We start from the raw sequence: 21,223 nt of genomic DNA on the forward strand, positions 1-21,223 counted from the left end.
CCATCCGAAAGAAATTGTGCACCCACTCAGATATTGCATCAAATGTTATATCACCGACTCTCATGAGTTTTGAGCACTTGAGACCAAGGCACAGTTTCCTTATTCAGTATGTTTCCCCCCAAACACTCCCTGCACTCCAGGCTGAACTCAGGGATTCTCATTCCCACAAACCTCTCGCCGCTCCCGGCTGTGAGTTCCGTGTTGCAGCGCGAGCTTAAGTCCCCAGTGTTTCTCATGTAGGCCCCATGCCTAGGAATTCCCTTCCTAAATCCCTCTGCCTCTCCACCTCACTCTCATCCTTTATGACTCTCCTTAAAACGCTCCCTCACCTCCTAATATCTCCTGCTTTGACTCGCCATGCATCGTATTTTATTACTACTCCGTGAAGCACCTTGGGACATTTTTATATATAAATGAAAGTTGTTATTGGCCAGTAACTTTCTCAGAGTTTCTCCCAGCTGCGTAACTTCAGCGGAATGAGGCAGTAAGTCCATTTACGCCGAATTTCGGCAAAGTCATGGTGGCAGAGTGGGAGCAGGTACGGGGAAATTACTGGCCATTGTTGTTGTCGATCTCAGTCTCTATTGACCACGAGGAGGTGTGCGAGCGAGTCCAGTATGACTCTCCCACAGATTTCCATTCCTGTTGGGAAGCCTCTGCCTGGCACCGTTACAGCTCATTTGAGACAAAACACTCCGCCCGTGCGACATGCATTGACCTTTTCCTGTCTACGTTTGAGTCCATGTTGCCATTTCCAAGAACTTGTGTTAATACTAAACATTGCTCTGGGATCGAATTTATCTGTTCCCTTGAAAGTCCAAGCCTAGAATTTCACTATCGCCGCGCCAGGTCTTTAGCGCCCGAAATTTAGTGCTCGCCCGGATTCCCGTAGCGCCCGCCTGAAATTCAGTTGCAGCGCCCCAAGACGGAGGCGGGCGCTATTGCAGGGTTTGGCCGCCTCGCTTGGGGCGCTGAAAGTCAATTTCATGCGTCCAGCTGCCGCTGCGCCACCCGATGTGGTGCGGCAGGCTGGGGTACTGCAGGCCTCCTCCTTCTCTTAAGGAGGAGCTGCCTGCAGCCGTGAGATCGCCGCTGGATTCCCCCGGCAAATGAGCCCGGCAGCACGGAGAAGTGCCGGGCTCGCGGGGGTCAGAGACCAATGCCGCGGGGGGGTGGTGTGGGAGTCCGGGGAGGAAGGAGCGGCCAAGCGGCCGCCGGGAAAGCGGCCGGCCACACCTCCACCTTTACGCCCCGGCCTCTCGGAGCTGCAAGGCCCCGTTTTACAAACGCTGCTTGCGCCCGCTACGGGTGATGCGGCGGCAAGTGAATTTGGGCGTTGGGCCGGCATCGCGTTGGAACCGGGGCGCTGCGCACACCGATGACGTCATCGGAGCCGGCGCAGCGCTACCGGCTAACGCCACCATTTGCGCTACAGTGAATTCCGGGCTACCAACAGCGCCGGCGCTAACGCCCTCTTCAGGCGCTAAGTGGGCGCTAACACCACTGAAATTCTAGGCCCTAAACCCTTTGGTGTAAATATCCCCAGTGCCCATTGCTCAATACCCAATCCCATTCATCACCTGAGTTGTCCTGTGTGCTCCCCACAGGCCAGGATGTCCCCCTGTGGTCCCGTGTCCAGCACTGTACACACTACTCGAGGTGGAGTGGACTAGTGCTTTGTAAAAGCTGCCTAACATTTCCAGGGACTGGTGCTCTGTCCCTCCAGCTACCGATCCTGAGATTGCATTGGCCTTTCCATCACTGCACATTGTGCTGATGGATTATTGCAGTTTGCCAATATCCCCCCTCCCCATCCTGATACCTCTCCTGTGTTGTTTCCAGTAGACTGTTCCTATTTATTTTCTACACCCACTGCTTGTTTCCCTCACTCAGGTTCATGAGGTTTTAACCCATTCTCTAAAAGAGGAAAACCAACCCATTACTACTCAAGCGGAACTTACAGTAAGTTTGCAGAGTCACCGAGGAGTTTGTGATTGGTTTTGTGATGTTGGAGCCCAAGTCCACTTCTGCCAAGCAGGTATACTCCTGTCCATCATCTGACATACTTGCAGTGAAATTGAAAACATTCCTCAATCTTTGATCTTCATCCGGGAAACCTGGTTCTTCTGTGGAAACGTTCTGAACAATCTCGCTCCCTCTCAGCCATGTGAGTATGAGCTTATTGTTTGGATAGACCCTGGGACCAGTGCACTCCAGAGTATATGTTTTGTTAACTTCCAGCACGTCAGGGGGCGAAGTAATGGTTAAATCTCGATCTGTTAAAGGAGGATCACAGTTAACAGAATTCACTGAAATAATGTGTCTGAATAATCATACCACTCTCCCCTGCAATTCAATATGTGATTCACATCCAGAAACAATTCACTGACAGAGCTTCCCTTACTATACGAGTGAACAGTACTGTTGCTCCCAATGGAGGAAAAACCACTAAATGTCCACCCAAACTGAGGCAGAGCTGGGGACAGATCGACTGATATTCTGTGAAAGCAACAACATCCCGAGGTGACTTCTCCCCAAGAGATGAAGGCACTTCATATTTGTACATAGAGGTTGTACAAATGATGGAAAAAGTAAAAATGCTTCTTCTTCAAACACTGTTCAGAAACTTGGGTTTCCAAAGGGTTTCAATACATTTACTTAAAGATTCTAATGATACACCATGGAATGGTAGGATATGAACTTCCTTCTGTTAAGTCTTAGACCTGGTTTACTAGCCTCACCTTCATTCGATGACTGTCCATTAACCCAGCTGAGATTAGGATCAAACTGTGTGTGAGTGTAAACCCACTTCATACCACTCTGCACCACAGTTCAGTATCTCACCAGCACCAGGCTACCCTAAATCAGAAACATTCTGGACATCCTTAAAGAGTTTACCCCGTCTCCACCTTCCTTTGATGCCAGGTAATCAAGTATGTTAGAACAAGAGTTTTCACTTACTGTATACTGTGACCACCTTTTTCGCCTCCTTCGGCTGATAACTGTCAGATTTACAGATTACACTGCAAGGTGCTGATTTACAGATTACATTGCAAGGTGCTGCAAAATCCCATTCCTGGACACTCGTGAAATAGTCTGTGGACCAGTTAATACCACGTGTTCTGTTCGGATGTATCCCTGGTTTATATTCCACAGTCAATATTGGCTGTGCACATGTTGTACGGCAGATCACCTCCAGAGAGTCTCCAAATTCCACAGCTGAGGGGTTTGTGTCGATCCAAACCTCAAATCCAGCCACGTTTGCTGCCAGGGAAAGAAATCACAGTAAATCATAGAATCATAGAATGGTTACAGCACAGTAGGAGGTCATTTAGCTCGTCGTGCCCATGCCGGCTCTCTGCTGGAGCACTTCTGCTAGTCCTACTCCCCCGCCCTTTCCTCATAGTCCTGCAATGTTTTTTCCTTCAGGTACTTATCCAATTCCCTTTTGAAAGCCACAATTGAATCTGCCTCCAGCACCCTTTCAGACAGTGCATTCCAGATCCTCACCACTCGCTGCGTAAATTTTTTTTCCTCATGTTGTCTTTGGATCTTCTGACAATCACCTTAAATCTGTGTCCTCTGGTTCTCAACCCTTCCGCCAATGGGAACAGTTTCTCTCTACTCTGTCCAGACCCTTCATGATTTTGAACACCTCTATCAAATCTCCTCTCAATCTTCTCTGCTCTGAGGACAACAACCCCAGCCTCTCCAGTCTATCCACATAACAAGTCCCTCATCCTTGGAACCATTCTTGTAAATTATTTCTGCAGTCTCTCTAAAGCCTTCACATCCTTCCTAAAGTGCGGTGCCCAGAATTGGACACAATACTCCAGTTGTGGCCAAACCAGTGTCTTATAAAAGTTCATTATAACTTCCTTGCTTTTGTACTCTATGGGCTAATTTTATCAATGGAGGCGAGTAGGAGGCGGGACTCCCACTTTTGGGGTTGTAGTCCCACCTCCCTCGAGGTGTGGCCAACCCACTCGATTTTCCCTTGATTGACCTTGTTGAGCCCGCCCAGCGGGCTCAGCAGGCCAATTAAGGGCCACCCGGCAACAGGTGACGTCACAGATTGACATTTCATCTGTCAAGAGCTTTTGACAGATGAAATATCAGCGTTTGACAGCTGTTTGAAGCTGTCAAACACTGACAATCTGTACTCTAAGTTAATTCCTTCCTCTCAGGCTAATTTAGAGATCTCTCCAGAACAGAAAGCTGAACGCTGCAACTTTTGACAGCTCGCGACCATTCTGCTTTCTGTGCCGGTGAGATGAGGGACTCCCGAGACCTGAAGGAAGGAAGCCTGCATTAGTAAGTAAAGGTAAGTAAAACTTCTTTAAACACTTTAAACACACCAAACACACTTACCTCTGCACTCATGCACCCATCACTCACCTGAACACCAGACATCTCAAACCCTCCAAGCCCTTCAGCCCGACGGTCCGCCTCGCTAACTTGGCGTGGTTTGGAGCCGTCGGGAAGCCCACACTTCAGGGCTAAAAATAGGGATTAGACTAAAAACTGCCTGTTAACTACCTGTTATTAGGCAGTTAATTGGCACTAATCCCCTTCCCGCCTCAGGGAGGCGGGTCCCAGCACAGGTCGGGTATCCACATCCTGGGAAACGGGCATGGAGGTGGGTTGGGGGCGGGAAGGGTTCATGCTCCCCGATTCTGCAATTTTAACACCCCACAGCCCTCCATTCCCACCTCCACGGCCCAGGGAAATTCGAGTCCTATGCCTCCATTTATAAAGCCCAGGATCCTGTATGCTTTCTTAACCACTTTCTCAACCTGTCCTGCCACCTTCAACGATTTGTGCACATATACCCCCAGGTCTCTCTGTTCCTGCAGCCCCTTTAGAATTGTACCGTTTAGTTTATATTGCCGCTCCTCGTTCTTCCTACCAAAATGTATCACTTCGCACTTTTGTGCGTTAAACTTCATCTGCCACGTGTCCGCCCATTCCACCAGCTGTCTGTGTCCTCTTGAAGTCTACCACTATCCTCCTCACTCTTCACTAAACTTCCAAGTTTTGTGTCATCTGCAAATTTTGAAATAGTGCCCTGTACACCCAAGTCCAAGTCATTAATATATACCAAGAAAAGCAGTGGTCCTAGTACCAAAGCCTGGGGCACTCCACTGTATACCTTCCTCCAGTCCAAAAAAACAACCGTTCACCACTACTTTCTGTTTCCTGTCACTTAGCCAATTTCGTATCCATGTTGCCATTGTCCCTTTTATTCCATGGGCTTCAACTTTGCTGGCAAGCCTATTAGATGGCACTTTATCAAAGTCCATGTATACCACATCAACGCATTGTCCTCATCAACCCTCTCTGTTTACCCAACCTGATGCTGGAGATTTACAAGCAGGTGCCAGTCTATAAAGTTCCCTCAGCAATAGCAATTACATAGAATGCACAGCACAGAATCAGGGCATTTGGCCCAACTGGTCCACGCTTCACACGAACCTCTCCCACCCCTCTTCATCTAACCCTTTCAGCATAACCTTCTATCCTTTCTCCCTGAAGAGGAAGAACTTTTTTATGCAGCGAGTGGTAATGACCTGGAACTCGCTGCCAACAAGGGTGGTGGAAGCAGAGACGATCAGTGATTTCAAAAGGAAATTGGATAGGCACTTGAGGGAAATAAACTTGCAGGGCTAAGGAGATAGAGCGGGGGAATGGGACTGACTGGATTGCTCTACAGAGAGTCGGCATGGACTCGATGGGCCGAATAACCTCCTTCTGTGCCATAATGACTCTATGACTCTAAGGTAACTGCACATTTCATTTTGAATCAGAGCACATTTTCAGTGGAATCACCTGGGAATCCCTGGCTCAAGACCGCACAAAGTGGAGGAGAAGCATCCGGGAAGGCGCTGAACACCTCGAGTCTCTTTGCTGGGAGCAAGTGGAAGCCAAGCGCAAACAGCGGAAGGAGCGCACGTCAACCCCAGCACCCCACCCACCCACCCCTACAACAATTGTCTGCCCCACCTGTGACAGAGACTGTAGCTCCCGCATTGGACTCATCGGTCACCTGAGAACTCATTTTCAGTGGCGAAGCAAGTCATCCTCGGTTCCGAGGGACTGCCTAAGAGAGGATATGCAGGCATTATCCAAAAACCAAATGATGAGCCAAACATGATGGCAAAATGGAGATTGTGAATGTTTGCAAGATCTCAAGTGTGGTTCAGATGAAGAGAGCCCTTTAGCCAATTTATTTTGATCTTTCTACCTTACAATCTCCCAATTTAGCTATTTTACAGATTAGTGCTGTGTCCTGGCCACATGCAGTGTTCTGCCCTTCTTGGCAACTTGTTCGAGCTGATGACTTTCCTCTGTGTAAATAATTACTTGCTGATCCCTATCTTACTTCAGCTTCAATACCGTCCTGTTCTCCTATTGGCCTGGATTATCTGCATGTAGACTTCTCAGTTAACTTTTTCTGTCCTGGTAAATACCTTATGTACTTCTATAAAGCCACTACAGAAACAGCTCTGTTTTGAGACTGAAGAGCCCCAGATTATTTTGTTGTCCTTCAAAGTTCTTTCATCTGGGATCAATTTCATGGGTCTCCTCTGGGCCATCTTCAGGATGTGGATGGACTTTTGTCTTGTGATGACCAGCACAATAGTGAATAGTTCAGGTATGGCATCTCCACAGCTTTAGCATAACCTCTGGGGATTGAACTCAAGTGACCTGGTGGTTTGACCCATTGTGTTCATTTTACATAGGATATACGGCATAGAAACAGGCCATTCGGCCCAACCAGTCCATGCTGGCGTTTATACTCCACTCGAGCCTCCTCCCGTCTTTCCTCATCTAAATCTATCAGCATAACCCTCGATTCCCTTCTCCCTCATATGCTTATCTAGCCTCCTCTTAAATGCATCTATACTATTCGCTTCAACCACTGCTTATGGTAGCGAGTTCCACAACTCACCACATAACTATCTTATATTGATGGCCTCTAGTTTTGCTCTTCACCAGAAGTGGAAACACTCTCTCTGAGTCTACTCTATCAAAACCTTTCATAATTTTAAAGACCTCTATTAGGTCACCCCTCAGCCTTCTCTTTTCAAAGGAAAAGAGGCCCAGCCTGTTCATCCTTTCCTGATAGGTATAACCTTGCATTTCTGGTATCATCCTTGTAAATCTTTCTTGCACGCTCTCCAGTGTCTCTATATCCTTTTTATAATATGGTGACCAGAATTGTACACAATAATCCAAGTGTGATCTTACCAAGGTTTGATACAAGTTTAGCATAACTTCATACAAGTTTAGTATAACTCAGATAATGAAGCAGTCCATGCCCGAATGCAGCAAGACCTGGATGACATTCAGGCTTGGGCTGATAAGTGACAAGTAACATTCGCGCCACACAAGTGCCAGGCAATGACTATCTCCAACAAGCGAGTATCTAACCACCACCGCTTCACATTCAACGACATTACCATCATTGAATGCCCCACCATCAATATCCTGGGGGTCGCCATTGACCAGAACCTTAACTGGACCAGCCACATAAATACTGTGGTTACAAGAGCAGGGCAGAGGATGGGTATTCTGCAGCAACTATCTCACCTCCTGACTCTTCAACGCCTTTCCACCATCTACAAGGCACAAGTCAGGAGTATGATGGAATACTCTCCACTTGCCTGGATGAGTGCAGCTCCAACAACACTCAAGAAGCTCGACACCATCCAGGACAAAGCAGCCTGCTTGATTGGCACCCCGTCCACCACCTTAAACATTCACTCCCTGCACCACCGGCGTACCGTGGCTGCAGTGTGTACCATCTACAGGATACACTGCAGCAACTCGCCAAGGCTTCGACAGCACCTCCAAAACCCGTGACTTGTACCACCTAGAAGGACAAGGGCAGCAGGCACATGGGAACACCACCACCTCCAAGTTCCCCTCCAAGTCACACACCATCCTGACTTGGAATTATATCAGCCGTTCCTTCATCGTCACTGGGTCAAAATCCTGGAATGACCTCCCTAACAGCACTGTGGGAGCACCTTCACCACACGGACTGCAGCAGTTCAAGAAGGCGGCTCACCACCACCACCTTCTCAAAGGCAACTAGGGATGGGCAATAAATGCTGGCCTTGCCAGCGACGCCCACATACCAGAAAAGAATAAAAAAAATTATAATCTCAAACTAGCAGAACCATACAATCATACAGCACAGAAGGAGGCCATTCGACCCATCGTGACTGTGCCAGCTCTTTGAAAGAGCTATCCAATTAACCAATAAGCCATATTGCTGCATCCAATTTTTTGGTCAGTTTTTGTACAGCCAGTTTGCTGTTAAATTCAATCAGGCTCTGACGACATCCGGAACAATCCACACAATTTCTTAGTGTTTCAACAGCGGGTCTCTCCTTGTCTCCCTCTGTTTCTGTTCCTCTTCATCCACTATACCTGCCAAGTGCAGTGGAATTCCCAGGTTCAGTGATATTCAGACGGAGCAGAGGTGGTACAAATAGGGGGGGGGGGGCAGTAAGTCACTCTGTGCATTAATTATCACTTCCAGCAGATATTTGAAACTGAAAATGGGGCCGGGACACCCCTCGACCATTTCCTGCCCCTGAACATCCAAATTACGCCAAACATTCGGCAGATGGTGCGCAAAAGACGTCAACTTGGAGGCATATTCCTTCTTAAAGTCAATGAACACCCACAAATCTTTTCACGCGCCCAGTACCAAAGAGTTTGTTCAGAACATCCACATTTTTTGCAGCCGCACCAACTCTCCCAAAACCTTCCATTCAAATATGGGGAATTATTGCTGAATTATTAAGAATGGTGGGTGGGAGAGTGAAGGGGGAACAGAGGTGAAGAAAGAGGAGTCAGCTATCGTAACCAAGTTCAGCGTTCTGCGAGGTTTAGATCTGTATGAAATCCAGATGTAAGAGGTGGCGGGTGGGGAGGTGCGGGAGAGGGTGTGAATGTTACCAGATAACGCTTCTGGTGCGGGACCTCGCTTGAGAGGAGGGCAACTGGACAATGGGCAAGGAGGTCAACACGTCAGGTTCACCACCCTCAACATTTCAGGCATTAAAATTAGGAACCAGAAAATTGGAAGGGCTGAAAATCAGGATCTGCCCTCCTGTTGAGCGAGGCTCGCACAGGGAGCACTAACTTTTGAAAATAATGCTACAAAGATGGCTCATCCATACAGTCCACAGAATGGAGGAAATGACTCAGGTTTGGAAACTGACAGTAATAATCCCATTGCACAGGAGGAGGGACAGGAAGCAGTGTAGGAATGGCAGAGGCACTGGTCTGCTTCGAGTGCCTGGGAAACTGCTACCCTTTGTGTGAAAGCCTGGTCACTGGAACCCTTTGGTTCGCCCACTTCTAGGTTACTCATTGTAACCTGGTACAAATCTGTCAGAACTGCTTGTATCAAACTGATGGCAGCAGCAATCAACAGTAACCGTCGGCTGGGCGGAGCCCACTTGGAATTTATGTTTTAAAACAAAGGCTGGCGGGCCTTTCAATTCCTACTGGTTGAAAAGAGTCGAATATCCCTCCAGTTGTCAATGACAATAGAGTCGAGAGCTGGAGCTGGGTGTGGAGGCTCCATGCAGGGGATCTGCCGGGGCTCCCCACTGCACCGGGCTGCCTCCGGCACTGCTACTAAACTCGGCACAAAAGCCTTGCAGTCCATCTCTCATCCTTACTATAAAGGGTACAGAATAATGCTCTCAGTGTTTTACACTGAAGTGTTTGACTCATTTGTTTCAAGGCAAAATAATTTGGTCGTAACTTTGAGCAGAAGTTGAGCCCTCGCCTGAGCGGCACTTGGTAGTTCTTCACCCCTCAACTATTTAGAAAGAACCCAGACAACCCCAAATTAACATTTCCCAATGTTGAATTAAAATAGAACAGGAAACCGTAAAAACCACAAGATTAACCATCAGGTCCCAGAGTTCTAACTGTACCTTCCCTGAATATAGTATAAATACCAACTTACTTTGTCTACTTATAATTAAACGCGTTTTAACCCACCAGTTATAGTGGCAGTCAACACGCAGAATCCAAGCGGTGAAATTAGCCTGAAATCCATAACTCCGGGTTTGGAGAGAACGATCCCTCACTGTAGTAAACGGTCCGCAGGCTGGAGTCTGAGATCGAAACTGTGACTGATGTTCTCTGTTAGAGGGGTTCCGTTACAGGCAGATCGTTATCAAGAACCAGCCACCGCCTTTCCGGGACATTATTTGGAATTGAAAACATTATTTCGGAAGTTGGAACTGAATGGGGGAAATTCCAGAAATGCTTTCCTCTCATTTAACATTTTACACACTAACCAGGCTTTTTGGAAGCTTTGCCGATTTTTCTCTATATGATACCGATGATTTTGGTGGGCAGTTAGTTCACAGACTCTGGTGGCTGTCGGGGACAGAATAGAGAGTGCCTGTGTACCAGCTTCAAGACCCTGGCAGCAGGATTGCAGGCTTCTGTCTCTCAGGGCTTTCAGGATCTGATAGCTGCCATTAGATCATTGATCCTGCTAATGAGTTGTGGCACAGGCAAAGTGGATTGGTGACAACTGGAAGAGACTTGCCTGATACTGCCATCTCTCAGGAAAGTAGCACACGTGAAGCCTCTGGACTTCTCCCTCGCTCCCTGCCAGTGGAATGCAGGAGGCAACAGTAGGGTATCCGTGAACAAGCTCCAGAGATACCCTCACAGGAGCAAGCTGCCTCTAGTGGAGGCCGCCTCACTCCCATGAGGCTTTGGTAGCAAAAGAGCAGTCAACCACCTCAGGTTGGATCACTTCCTGGCCCTTGAAAGCTTCTCCACTATCCAGGAGACTCATGGCAGGAGTGTGATTGAAGACTATCCACTCACCTGGATGGATGCAGCTGGAACAACACTCAAGAAGCTCGACACCATCTAGGACAGAGCGGTTCACTTGATTAGTGCCCGATTCAATATCCGCCCTTCTACCACCATCACACTGTGGTTGAAGTATATACGATTTACAGGATGCAGTGCAGCAACTCACCAAGATTCCTTTGACAGTACCTCCTTCCCTTGCGACCTCTGCTAACGAGAGTAAATTTTAAAAAGGAAGAGTGCATTTTTTGTACTAATTTATTTAATCAGGTGATTATTATTGTCATGCGGGGGTAACAAGGTCTGAAGTAGCCTCCTCCAGCCTTGCTTCCCAACTCACATCTTTTACTCCTCTGACTTTGGCTCACCACTCCCAGACTCCACTTACCACTTGTGGTACAGGTGGCATCCATTTTGACCCTTGCACTCTAGAATTCTCATTTTGAAACCCTCAGCCTTGCTATGCTGTTCCTCATACTCAAAGTTTCTTCTAAATTGAAATGCAGGAACTTGAGGGTAATAATCTCCGGGTTATTGCCCGAGCCACGTACAAATTGGCATAGAAGCAGACAGTTCAGCAGAATTAACATGTGGCTAAAGGGCTAGTGTGGGAAAGGTGTTCCTTTTCATAGGACACTGGCACCAGTTCTGGGACAGGAAGGATCTGTACCGATGGGACGGGCGCCATCTGAACTGGGATGGGATCCGTGTCCTCACGGAAAGGGTAAATAGGGAGGTGGCAAAGGCTTTAAACAAAAAAGGTGACTCAACCGTGGCTAACAGGGGAAATTAGGGATAGCATAAGATCCAAGTAGAGGACATATAAATTGGCTAGAAAAAGCAATAATCCTGAGGATTAGGAGCAGTTTAGGAGTCAACAAAGGAGGACAAAGGGATTAATTAAGAAAGGGAAAATAGAATGAGAGTAAGCTAGCAGGGAACATAAAAACTGACTGTAAAAGCTTTTATAGATATGTGAAGAGAAAAAGATTGGTGAAGTCAAGCGTAGGTCCCTTACAGTCAGAATCAGGGGAATTTATAATGGGAAACAAGGAAATGGCAGACCAACTAAATACATACTTTGGTTCTGTCTTCACAAAGGAGGACACAAATAACCTCCCAGAGATGCCGGGGAACATAGGGTCTGATGAAAGGGAGGAACTGAAAGAAATCATTATTTGTAGGGAAATGGTGTTAGGAAAATTGATGGGACTGAAGGCTGATAAATCCCCAGGGCCTGATGGTCTACATCCCAGGGTACTTAAGGAAGTGGCCCTAGAGATAGTAGATGCATTGCTGGTCATCTTCCAGAACTCGATAGACTCTGGAACGGTACCCATGGATTGGAGGGTAGCTAATGTTACCCCACTATTCAAAAAAGGTGGTAGAGAAAAAGCGGGAAGCCTGACATCGGTAGTGGGGAAAATGCTAGAGTCTATTATAAAAGATGTAATAGCAGAGCACTTGGAAAGCAGTGACAGGATCGGACAAAGTCAACATGGATTTACAAAAGGTAAATCATGCTTGACTAATCTACTGGAATTTTTTGAGGATGTAACTGGTAAAATAGATAAGGGAGAACCAGTGGATGTGGTGTATTTGGACTTTCAGAAGGCTTTCGATAAGGTCCCACATAAGAGATTAGCGTGCAAAATTAAGGCACATGAGATTGGGGGCAAGGTATTGACTTGGATAGAGAACTGGTTGGCGGACAGAAAGCAAAGAGTTGGAATAAACGGGTCGTTTTCCGAGTGGCAGGCAGTGACTAGTGGGGTACCGCAAGGATCGGTCCTAGGATCCCAGCTGTTCACAATATATATTAATGATCTGGACGAGGGAATTGGATGTAATATCTCCAAATTTGCAGACGACACAAAGCAGGGTGGGATGGTATGCTGTGAGGAGGATGTCGTGAAACTCCAGTACGATTTGGACAGGTTGGGTGATTGGGCAGAAACATGGCAAATGCACTATAATGTGGATAAATGTGAGGTTATCCACTTTGGTGGCAAAAACAGGAAGGCAGATTATTATTTGAATGGCAATAGATTGGGAGAAGGGGAAGTGCAAAGAGACCTGGGTGTTATTGTGCACCAGTCGCTGAAGGTAAGCATGCAGGTGCAGCAGGCGGTTAAGAAGGCAAATGGTATGTTGGCCTTCGTAGCAAGAGGGTTCGAGTACAGGAACAAGGATGTCTTGCTACAGTTGTACAGGGCCTTGGTGAGACCGCACCTTGAGTATTGTGTGCAGTTTTGGTCACCTTACCTGAGGAAGGACGTTCTTGCCATGGAGGGAGTGCAGCGAAGATTCACCAGGCTGATACCTGGGATGGCAGGAATGACGTACGAGGAGAGATTGTGTCAATTGGGCTTATACTCACTGGAGTTTAGAAGATTGAGAGGGGATCTCATCGAAACCTATAAAATTCTGTCAGGTCTGGACAGACTAGATGCAGGAAGGATGTTTCGGATGGCCGGGGAGTCCAGAACCAGGGGTCATAGTCTAAGGATAAGGGGTAAGCCATTTAGGACTGAAATGAGGAGGAATTTCTTCACCCAGAGAGTGGTGAACCTGTGGAATTCTCTGCCACAGAGGGCAGTGGAGGCCAGTTCATTAAATATATTCAAGAAAGAGTTGGATATATTTCTTGAGGCTAAAGGGATCAAGGGATATGGGGCGAAGGCAGGGACAGGGTACTGAATTTGGATGATCAGCCATGATTTCATTGAATGGCGGAGCAGGCTCGAAGGGCCGAATGGCCTACTCCTGCTCCTATCTTCTATGTTTCTATGTAAGAAGGGCGGAGGGATGTACAAGAAACGTAAGCAGCCTAAATATAAACAAAACAGGAAAAGTGAGCATAGGAAAGAATAAAGTAAGGGAGGACATTGACGGCAAGGGAATAAATAGAGTTATAGAACAGGAGTCTAAAAAGTTGGTTAAACATGAAGTGAGAGGAAATCCTATTAAAAATGAGTTAAACTGTCTGTACAGCAATGCACACAGTGTCCGTAATAAAACAGGCGAGCTGGAGGCAGTCATGCACTGGGAAGAACCAGACATAGTAAGGATTACTGAGACATGGCTACAGAAAAATCAGGACTGGGAATTAAACATTGCAGGGTATAACATATTTAGAAAAGATAGAGAGGGAAAGGGGGAGGTGGAGTGGCTGTACTTATTAGGGATAACATAATGGCAGTAGAAAAAAGGGACGTAGATATCAGCAAGACAAAAATAGAATCCATATGGATAGAGATAAAATATAATAAAGAATCAATCACACTAATAGGCATAGTCTACAGACCACCTAATAGTGGAAGGGAGGTGGAGGATGAAATATACAGACAAATTAGGGAAATTAGCAAAAAAACATAGAATAATAATCATAGGGGATTTCAACTACCCCGATATTAATTGAATTTTTTGAAGAGGTAACAGAGTAGACAATGGTAATGCAGTAGATGTAATTTATTTAGATTTTCAAAAGGCCTTCGATTGGGTACCCCATAATAGACTAATGAATAAGGTCAGAGAATGCGGGGTCAGGGGACAAGTAGCAGAATGGATTGCTGGCTGGCTTCAGGACAGAAAGCAGAGAGTGTGAGTAAAGGGTAGCTATCACAATGGCAGAAGGTGGGTAGTGGTGTTCCACATGGATCAGTGTTGGGACCACTGCTGTTCACAATTTACATTAATGATTTAGACTTTGGAATCAAAAACACAATTTCTAAATTTGCGGATGATACTAAATTGGGGGGGATAGTCAATATTGAGGAGGACTGCAACAAGTTACAGGAAGACATTAATAAACTTGCAGAATGGGCATATAATTGGCAAATGAAGTTCAACACAGACAAATGTGAGGTATTACATTTTGGTAGGAAGAATAGGGAGGTCACTTATCACTTGGAGGGTGCGAGTCTGGGTGGGGTAGATGAACAAAGGGATCTCGGAGTACAAATGCACAAATCACTAAAAGTTGTGCCACAGTTTAGCAAGGCCATAAATAAAGCAAACCAAGCACTAGGGTTTATTTCTAGAGGTATAGAATTGAAAAGTAGGGAAGTTATGCTAAAGCTCTATAGAACCTTGGTTACACCACACTTGGAGTACTGCGTACAGTTCTGGGTGTCATATTATAAAAAGGATATAGAGGCACTGGAGAGGGTGCAGAGAAGATTTACAAGGATGATACCACAAATGTGAGGGTATACATATCAGGAAAGGATGAACAGGCTGGGTCTCTTTTCTCTTGAAAAAAGGCTGAGGGGTGACCTAATAGAGGTCTTTAAAATTATGAAAGGTTTTGATAGAGTGGATACAGAAAGAATGTTGCCACTTGTGGGGGAGAGCATAACTACAGGCCATCAATATAAGATAGTCACCAAGAAATCCAATAGCGAATTCTTCTGCCCAGAGAGTGGTGAGAATTTGGAACTTGCTACCACAGGGAGTGGTTGAAGTGAACAGTATAGTATTGAAGGGGAGGCTGGAGAAGCATCTGAGGGAGAAGGGAATAGAGGGTTATGCTGATAGAGTTAGATGAGGAAAGACGGGAGGAGGCTCGTGTGGAGCATAATCACCGGCATGGACTGGTTGGGTGGAATGGCCTGTTTCTGTGCTGAATATCCGATGTAATATGTAAAATTTATCTCTGTAACTACGTGTTTGATTGTCTCCTCTCAATTTTCTATCTCGCATAGTGTTTATTTCTCCCCACTTCCTGTAAAGTGCCTTGGGACGTTTTGCTACATTAAAAGCACTTTACAAATACAAGTAAAAGTTGCTGTTCTGATTGGATCTTGTAATATAAAGAACATGGTTAGTAGGAAGCAATCATATGTGACATTGAGTGCATGCCAAACACCATCTTGATCTGTGCCCACTCCTGTCTGCTGCCCTACAACCTACCATAGTCACTGTAACTATTAATAGCCTTTTGTAGGAACTGGGGTTCCTAGCTGAAGAATTGAGATCGACTCAGAGAATCAAAAACAATAAAATTTAATGAACAAACGAAGCTGTACAGTAAACCGTAGGATACAATGCAAATAGGTCTGGTCTGCTTGAAAGCCTCTCTGGAACTGCTAGAAGGTTCTGAGCTCTCACGTCATCACGTTCTTCCCGCCGTTGAGAGATCACGTGACGGGCGGCATGACGTCATCACGCGGAGTACAGGAAAGAAGCCATAGTACAGTTAACAGATACATTAAAGGTGCAGCCTCCAGCTGTACTACATTGCTGTAAAAGGAATTATATACAATTGTCCGTAATCCTCTGGTGGTTCCGCCACATCCGCCCCCCCAGGTGAGGCGGGCACTGGCGACTCGGCGGATGACTGTGGCTGTACTGGACTGGCAGTCGACGGTGGACAACCACGACGAGGCGGCTGAGCGGTGACGACTGGTTCGCTCAGATCCAGATGTGCCGGTTTCAACCGGTCGATGGAGATGTGGTCAGGCGTACCGCCGACGTCGACTGTGAAGGACTTGTCTCCTGATGAGATGATGCGGAACGGACCTGTGTAAGGTGGTTTGAGCGGGTCTTTGCGAGCATCTTGCCGAATGAACACGTATTCTGCGCTCTTCAGATCCACCGGGACATGGGAGCGCTGCAGGTCATGATGCGACGTAGGCACCGGGATGAAATTCTTAGCCGCTTCCTGGGGGCTGACGAGTTGCTGAGCTGGGGACCAGGGCTCCGTGTGGGGAGGAAGAAAATCGTCCGGCACTCTGAGTGGTTGGCCGTAAACCAGCTCCGCTGACAAAGACTGCAGGTCGTCCTTGGGCACTGTGCAAAGACCTAGCAGCACCCAAGGGAGCCTGTCCACCCAACTAGGCCCACGGAGACTAGCATGCAGTGCCGCTTTAAGGGACCTGTGGAATCTCTCACACAGATCGTTCGCCTGTGGATGGTAGGCGGTGGTACGATGAAACTTGGTGCCCAAACCTTGGGCTACGGTGTTCCACAGCTCAGAGGTAAATTGAGGCCCCCGGTCGGAGGAGATGTCAGCCAGTACCCCAAACCGAGCTACCCACGATGAGATGAAGGCTCTGGCGATGTCTGCCGCTGTGGTGGCAACCAAAGGAATTGCCTCTGGCCACCTGGTGGTGCGGTCTACCATGGTGTGGAGGTGAGTGTACCCCCGAGAAGAAGGGAGAGGACCAACCAGGTCCACGTGCACATGGTCGAATCGGCGCTCCGGAACCGGAAAAGTGGCGACTGAGGCCTTAACATGGCATTGGATTTTGGACTTCTGGCAACTCACGCAGGTATTGGTCCAGTCACGGACGTCGAGATGCATGCCCTTCCAGACGAATTTCTTTGCCATGAGTCGTTGTGACGCTCTCATGCCAGGGTGTGACAACCCGTGGATTGTGTTGAAAATTCTCCTGCGCCATTCGACTGGAACGATTGGACGGGGGACTCCCATCGAGATGTTACAAAGGAGTGTGGTCCCTGCGCCCTGGAAACTGACATCAGCCACTTGTAAGCTGGAAGGTGTGGTCCGGTATGCCTGCACTTCAGGGTCTGCCTTCTGTTCTTTTGCCAAACCAACATAGTCGACTCCCAGGTGTACTGCGTGGAGCTGGGCGCGGAAGAGACAATCCGCCACCAGGTTATCCTTGCCAGAGACATGTTGTATGTCGGTTGTAAATTCTGATATGTACGTAAGATGACATCGTTGCCGTGCCGACCATGGTTCCGCCGTCTTGGCCATCGCAAAAGTAAGTGGCTTGTGGTCTACAAAAGCCATGAATGGGCGTCCTTCCAGTAGGAAGCGAAAATGGCGGATGGCCAGAAACAATGCCAACTCCCTATCAAAAGTACTATACTTGCGTTCGTTCTTCCACAATTGGCGGCTGAAGAAAGCCAGTGGTTGCCATGTGCCGTCGACCCACTGCTCCTGTACTGCCCCGATGGCATAATCAGATGCGTCTGTGGTAGGGCAATGGTTGCACCCAGAAGGGGATGTGCCAACATGGTCGCAGCAGCCAAAGCGTTCTTAGTGTCGAGGAAAGTCAGGTCCATCTGGGGTGTCCAATCGATCGGGTCTTTACCTGATTTACCTCTTAGGGCCTCGTACAACGGTTGCATCAACAGGGCCGCATTGGGGACGAACCGATGATAAAAGTTGACCATTCCCAGAAATTCCTGGAGGGCCCCGGCGGTCTGAGGAAGAGGGAACGAGGTGACTGCTTCCACCTTCGTGGCCAGCGGGACGGCGCCTTCTGAGGAGGTGATTCTGTGTCCCAGAAAATCAATGCTGTGCAACCCAAACTGGCACTTGGCCGGGTTGATAATAAGGCCGTGTTGGCTGAGACGAGAAAAAAGGGTACGCAAGTGCGTAATGTGTTCTTTTGTGCTGTTACTGGCGATAAGGATGTCATCTAGGTAGACGAAGATGAACGGCAGATCGCGCAAGACGGAATCCATGAGACGTTGGCAGGCTTGTGCTGCATTCTTCAGCCCAAACGGCATACGAAGAAACTCAAAGAGCCCTAAAAATTGTGATGACGGCAGTTTTGGGGACGTCCTGAGGATGCACGGGCACTTGATGATAACCTCAGTCGAGGTCTACTTTGGAAAAGATGGAATTCCCTGCCAGATGGGCCGAAAAATCCTGTATGTGAAGAATTGGGTACCGATCCGGTGTGGTAGCTTCATTCAGGCGTCTGTAGTTGCCGCATGGTCGCCAACCGCCGCCCGGCTTAGGAACAATGTGTAATGGCGAGGACCAAGGACTATTCGAACGTCGAATGATGCCAAGGCGTTCCATGGTATGGAATTCTGCCTTGGCGGCCGCGAGTTTACCGGGTTCCAGCCGTCGAGCTCTCGCATAAACGGGGGATCCTGTCGTGGTAATGTGGTGCGCCACCCCGTGCCTCGTGACTGAAGAAGAAAATGTGGGCCTGGTGAGCTCAGGGAACTCACTTGAGAAGATGAGAGAACTCGTTTGGAGATGGGACTGCACAGGCAACTGACCAAGACATCGCGATGCTTCGGTGGCAGGGGACCGAGTGAAAAGTGGAGGCGCTGATTAGCCGGCAGTGTCGGACGTCGACAAGAAAACCATTTGCGCAGAAGAAATCTGCCCCCAGGATGGCCTGTGAGACTTTCGCTGTGATGAACTCCCAAACAAAAAGTTGACCGCCAAATCTCAACTGGACCCTGCGCTTTCCGAACGTGCGGATGGCCGCACCATTTGCTGCCTCGAGGGAGGGACCTTGACCACCGGATTGAAGATCGAGCTTCGACGCTGGTAGGATACTGCACTGGGAGCCAGTATCACAGAGAAAACGTCGCCCTGACAGGGAGTCTGTAATGTATAGGAGTTTCCCTGCGGACCCGACAGCCATCGCAACTCCGGCGTGTCCCTTAGGCCTTATTGATCTTCTCAGAAACCGCTGGTTTGAGGTAGGTTTTTTTCTTGGGGAAAAACTGCAGGGCGGATGGCAGCATCTGGCTCTCGCACCAAAACGAGCGTAGTATGCACACCAGCCTGCAGGAGGAGGAGTCGGCTTCGCTCTTGTGGGGGATGGGCGCCTCGTGGCTGCACAACACTGCTGTGCGCCGGAGCATATATTGTCCGCTTCTGCAGCGAGTTCAGCACAGTTTTGGCGCCTCGTGGCTGCACAAGATTGTTGTGAGACGGTGAATATTTTATCTGCTTCTGCAGCGAGTTCAGCACAATCCGTGATCGCGGAATTGGCCAAGGCCGTCTGTACTGGCTCTGGCAGCTGACAGAGAAACAGCTCGCGGAACAGAAAACATTGCGATTCCGAGCCCAAAAGCGTGAGCATTTGGCTCATGAGCTCTGAGGGTTTTGAGTCCCCGAGGCCGGGCATGGCGATAAGTCTGCGAGCGCGCTCCGACTTGGACAGACCGAAAATCTGCAGTAAACGTGCTTTTAAAGCTTTGTACTTGCCATCGTTCGGTGGACTCTCGAGGAGGCTGACGACCCGCGAGGCCGTGGCGCTGTCAAGGGTGGAGACCACGTAATAATAACGGGTCGAATCCGCTGCTACTCCCCGGATTGCAAATTGGGCTTCCGCCTGGAAAAACCACGCGGCCGGTTGTTGCTCCCAAAATTGCGGCAGTTTGAGGGTGACGGCGTTCGTGTCCATGATGTAACTTCAACGAAAATTGTTTAAAGAAATCAGGGTCACCAATGAGGGAACTGGGGTTCCTAGCTGAAGAATTGAGATCGACTCAGAGAATCAAAAACAATAACAATTAATGAACAAACGAAGCTGTACAGTAAACCATAGGATACAATGCAAATAGGTCTGGTCTGCTTGAAAGCCTCTCTGGAACTGCTAGAAGGTTCCGAGCTCTGACGTCATGACGTCATCACGTTCTTCCCGCCGTTGAGAGATCACGTGACGGGTGGCATGACGTCATCACGCGGAGTACAGGAAAGAAGCCATAGTACAGTTAACAGATACATTAAAGGTGCAGCCCCCAGCTGTACTACATTGCTGTAAAAGGAATTATATACAATTGTCCGTAATCCTCTGGTGGTTCCGCCACACTTTCATTTTTGCCCATCACTTCTTTCTGCTCTTTGCCTTCAGCCTTGGAAAAAACTGACAACAGGCAGGAATGTCTTTTGAGTCTTTCTAAAACCTGTAAGAATTTTTGACCTTCTATTCTGCCACTTTCCAGTCCCAGCACTGAACTACCTCCCTGCACATCTCCAAAGCTATCACTGAAGCTATGCATAGTTATAATAATGAGCTGACCATGAGAAATTGTTTACAATCAGCAAACTGGCATTATCTGACCTTTTCACTCATTTCTAGCCAGTCCTAACTATACTGCACACATATTAGAAAATCTATTTCGCCTACTGAGGCGAGTCCGGTGCGGCCGGGGTTGGTGGCAGAGTGCGACCCCGATGCTGCCTCCATCCCGCTCCCTAGAGTGATCTTACGATGATTGGGCTTGTTAAGCTTGCCCAGCGCGTTTCCTGGCCAATTGCAGGAAGTGGGTCTGATGACGTCACTTGATGACGCGTCATCAGCCGGTTTCCTTAAAGGGACCATGCGCAAATTGATTTTGATAGTTGTGCTGTCAGTGTTCTACAGCATTGAGGTGCTGCAAACACTGACAAACACTGAACAGAGGTGCAGGACTGCATCCAGGCTCTCCCATGACTCCCTCCATATGCTTATGGAGGGAGTCACAACACGCAGGGATGTCCTCTTCCCTTCACATGGGTAGAAGAGACCTCCCCAGGAGAGCAACAGAGCCTGGTTGCACATTGCACAGGAGGGCACAAGCAGGGATGCCATTAGGAGGACCAGGCTGCAGTGGCGCAAACCTTTCAATGATCTCACTAGATCATGAA

At 48.1% G+C, this 21,223-nt stretch overlaps 1 protein-coding gene across 1 annotated transcript in view; it reads right to left on the minus strand.

Moving 5' to 3' along the window:
• The window catches only part of LOC147097784 (vascular cell adhesion protein 1-like), an 80,447-nt gene that overhangs the window by 11,036 nt on the left and 48,188 nt on the right, over window positions 1-21,223 (minus strand). The window contains 2 exon segments of the mRNA XM_085971900.1: window positions 1,962-2,276; window positions 2,962-3,264. Coding sequence (XP_085828026.1) covers window positions 1,962-2,276; window positions 2,962-3,264 — 618 coding nt within the window.

The sequence above is a fragment of the Somniosus microcephalus genome, chromosome 31 (assembly GCF_052327205.1).
Source record: "Somniosus microcephalus isolate GS21.2 chromosome 31, FLI_Smic_1.0, whole genome shotgun sequence".
In the NCBI taxonomy this organism is placed as follows: Eukaryota; Metazoa; Chordata; class Chondrichthyes; order Squaliformes; family Somniosidae; genus Somniosus; species Somniosus microcephalus.